The 4,317-nt window shown below is 34.2% G+C and overlaps 1 protein-coding gene across 1 annotated transcript in view; it reads left to right on the forward strand.

Annotated features, from left to right (window-relative positions):
* The window catches only part of LOC108975730 (dual specificity protein phosphatase 15), a 48,434-nt gene continuing 44,117 nt past the window's right edge, over positions 1-4,317 (forward strand). The window contains exon 1 of the mRNA XM_018944427.1: positions 1-1,749. Coding sequence (XP_018799972.1) covers positions 1,680-1,749 — 70 coding nt within the window. The 5' untranslated portion in view covers positions 1-1,679. The remainder of the gene's footprint in view (positions 1,750-4,317) is intronic.

Genomic DNA, 4,317 nt, shown 5'->3' on the forward strand with positions numbered 1-4,317 from the left:
TTGCTTTCATACGAATTCGAAGAACGCAAACGAGCGGACGTGTGTGTCGGAAAGAAATATATATAAACGACGGAAGTAAATTTGTGCTTCGACAGAGAAACGGGGAAAAATTAAGAGAGCAAATATAAGCTAACTATAATAAATAGAAGCAAACGCAAATAAAAATTACCAATTTACATAAAAGTGCAAGTGTGTCGACTTAAATTCAAGAATAGCGAAAAAAAAATATACTTAGCTAAATAAAATAAAACCAAAATCTAATAAGCAAAAGAAACAAATTGGTAAAACGAGTGCGAGAGAAAAATGTGACAAAAAGTAAGCGCGACTACAACGAATTTAAGCGAATTAACATAACATGTAAATGCGGAGCAAAAGGAACGAACAAGTGCCTTTTACACAACAACACCAACAACTACCAACACCAAACCCCGACTGCTACTAACCAACAACCACGCATTTCGTGTAAAGTAAATAAATAATTTTAAACAAATTAATTAGAGAACATACGCTATAAGTAAACTAAGTGTTTGAGCAACCAAGTGGGGATGAACTCATTGTTTAACTTCAAGCTCCGGAGTTAGACGCGCTACTGTTGCACTCAAGTCGTCAGATAGTGGATTACTAGACAGCAAAAAAAATACACATATATAAAAATAATATATTTACACATGTATGTGAGTATATGTACATAAGTGTATAACTAACTAGACGTCAGCAAGCCAAGTTATTAGCTTGGAATTTCGGCCAAGAAAGACACAGCAAGTGTAATTGCGGAGAGTTAAATGAGAGAGATAGAGAAAAAGTAAAACCAAGTTTGAAGCTGACAAAATTTGAGCTTAGAAGAAGCGAAGTGCAAGTTAAAAAAAATAAATTGAAACTAAAGAATATTTGAAAAACGCGTCAGAATTGAAGAAAGCGAATTTTCGAAAATAACACAGTGTATGCTTAGAGCCTAAAGACATAGCAAGTGCTTTACAATTTGGCTAACCCCACAACCCCTCACCACCTTTACCGCGCGCCAGTTACGAACAAGCGTGAATTTTCAGCAAAATTTTTCTTTGCCAAAACTTTTGAACCTTAAACAGTTTTCATATTCGTCGCCCAAAGTGCGCTTATATCAAACACACAAACAAACAAGCATACATACGTGTATGAATTATCTAATAGCCCAGCGGCGGTAAAAGCAGTAACAACAGCAACAACTGCATAGTTACAGCAAAACAATAATAATAGCAACAACGGCAGCAGCGTATAAATAATTTTTAAAACTTATACGGAAAAACAGCAACAACAACAAACACAGCGAGCAAATCAACAGCAGCAAGCAGATAACACAGGCGAAGCAAAAAAGAAAACACTATTAATTTACGTGCACTAAACACTATTATATACATACATACAAACAATCAAAGGTACGTGTGTATGTAGAGACAACGCGGCGTACAGCAGAGAGAGGCATAGCGCTCACAACGTGTCTACACAGCCACATACATTTGATTTTGTGATTCACTACGCTGTCGCTGCCTGCGTCGCAGCAGCCAATAATAATAATAACAGCAACAACAACATCAAACACCCCACACACACACAAACAACAATCAGAAGCGACTAACGTGTGTCGTGCGGCTGTCGAGTGTGTGTGCGAGCGTGACAGCAAGAGCGTGAGTCATAAAAGTGAAATGAAAATGCGGGTAAAGAGAGAATCACCGCTGCTCGTGCTGAGATTTAGGACAATCAACAGCAGAAATGGTAGGTACAACATATAAACAGACAGTTATTTCTACAGCGCAGTGACGTGTGTGCACGCGCGCTGATATATGTGTGTGTATGTGTCCGTGTGTACATTTTGCATTTACCTTTTTTTCAATGTGTGTGTGTGTGAGTTTCCATAAATTTTCAAAAATACACAGTTATTATATTAAAGTACGTTGGTCAGTGTTGTGCATCCAAGTGAACGGAGGGTGAGCAGCCGCTAATACCACCCACCAAAGTCACAGCGCACAAGTATTGTAAATTTACATACACACATATTACATATGTATATACATACTCGTATTTATGTGTGTATGTGTGTAGCACATAGTATTGCCTTTTCACGGCACTTTTCACGCGGCCGACTGTGGGCTGAGTGCTGCTTGGAAAATTTTTCGCCACCTAGGCGTCCAACCAAGCAACGACGACGAGATCGACGCCTTCTCAACGGCCACATAGACGCCCACGTTGCGCATTTTCGGCATTTCAGCATTCATTTGTCAGTTTAATTATAAAATTTATTCAGCTATTTTGCTCTTCAACCGTGTTAATAATAGCGGAAATATGCGTATATATTTAGAAATTTGCCAAAATATCAGCGATTCATCAGCGTAGAGGCGCAAATATGTTGATTTCGTTACGCATAATTTAAATGGTGAGTCTGCCGAATTTAAATACATAGTATATGTATGTATGTATATCAAAGAAATGTATCAATAAACAAAGCCAAGACATCATCATTGTTTTTGCCATTTGCTGGCTTGTCTAATAATTTTGTTGATGTTGCCGTTTTCTAAGCGCACTACACCTAGTCGCCCTCATTTTTGCTCATAACTCGCTTTATAGCCCAAAGCAACAACGTGAATTTTTATATAAATTTTATTTTAGTGATCTTGTCGCGGCATAGTTATGCGCCAACATCAATTTTATAAAAAAATTTTTTTTTTTTTTTTTTTTTCAAAAATGTATGTTGAAGCGTCACTAGTCGCAGAGACCAATTCAGTTTGCCTTTAAAAATTGTGCGTTTCTTTCGCCATTTGACTACGCTCGTCTCACCTTTTCACTTTTTTGCCATTTTTATGCAAAACATAATCAAATTTGATAACCATTTTGCTTTGAAGTCTGTTTTGTGCTGCTCTTTCGCACATTTTTAGCATTCATAACAGTTTTTTAAACGCTTCGGATGAGACTCAGAAATAATATCTGATATACTATATGCATGTATGCATTTTATGTGTTTGGATCCCTGCTTTTCTAACTTTTCCCCATTTACTTGACATTTTTGGGAAAGATTTTATTTTTCTCTTCGGAATTTGTAAAATTAATACCAAACCGAAAATGTTTTAGAAAAATAATTTTTTTGTTGTAAATCACCAAAATTATATTTTTCCTCAAATTTTCGAACTTACTTCGCATAAATACATATTACATTACTTTAAGCTTAAAATACCCACATACATACATTAGCTACATTACAAAGATACATGAATCATTCTGCAACAGAACACCACACGATTTTCGTAATAAATCAATTAATTTGTAATGTACGTATGTAGTAGGTAGTAAGGGAATCCCCAATTGTGGAAATTAGCTAAAAGTGAAATCATATCTGCTTGAAATTAAGTAAACAAGTAAAAAGATATTCGTAAGCGTTTTCAATTTAAGCGGAGGTTGTAATTTGTCATGGGATCGTTCATACATTTTGCTGATCACAAGACAAAACAAGACAAAAATACTTTGTAGGTAATGAATATTTTTACCTAAGGTTCTTATTAACTAGTTTCTATAAGCGGAACACAGCCAGCTTTATTTTTGCAGATTTTCGTATTTATTATTTATATTAAGCATTTTTTGTAATCTAAACCTTTATTTTATTTGATTTTTTTCATCATTCTCTTGATTTAGTTTTCATTTGCTTGTTTTAATTACAAAAACTTACTTATCTCCTTTCTTACTATCCTTCATTTTTTATAATTCATATACACAATTAAATTAATTTGCGATAACATTTCATATATGTATACATATTTAGTGCATACTCACACGTTTGCATTAAAAAAAAACTATTTTTATACACATTCATAAGCTTTTATATCAAATATTTATGATCTAATCGCTTACTCAACTTCTTCCCAGAACTTCATTTCATAATGCCTCATTCGATTCTGCTGAATTCTATGCTGGAATATATTCTACATACTTACAAACGCAGAGTAACAAAATGTAACACAGGTGGCGGGGACACTAAAAGCTTTAAGATTAATTTGTTGCTGTGCCTCATAGTTTTTCCCGAAATTATATGCAAAATTGCCACAACATTGTTGGTTTTGTAGAAGGCAGAGTTAAGCGTGACTTAACTTGATACAAAGTAAAATTATGTAAGGAATGATTTTTGAACCCAGTAGGTTTTATTGCTATAAATCGTTTGAAATTTCAAAAGAACTTCATAATTTTTGCAGGTTTTTCTTACATTGAGTCAGCAACAATTTTTTTTCTGTTTACTTTTAATTTTTTTTTTTAATTTTCCATAACTTTTTTTTAAACTAAAGAAATTAAAAAAAAGAA

This window comes from Bactrocera latifrons, unplaced genomic scaffold (genome assembly GCF_001853355.1).
Source record: "Bactrocera latifrons isolate USDA-ARS-PBARC rearing strain unplaced genomic scaffold, ASM185335v1 scaffold_69, whole genome shotgun sequence".
Lineage (NCBI taxonomy): Eukaryota > Metazoa > Arthropoda > Insecta > Diptera > Tephritidae > Bactrocera > Bactrocera latifrons.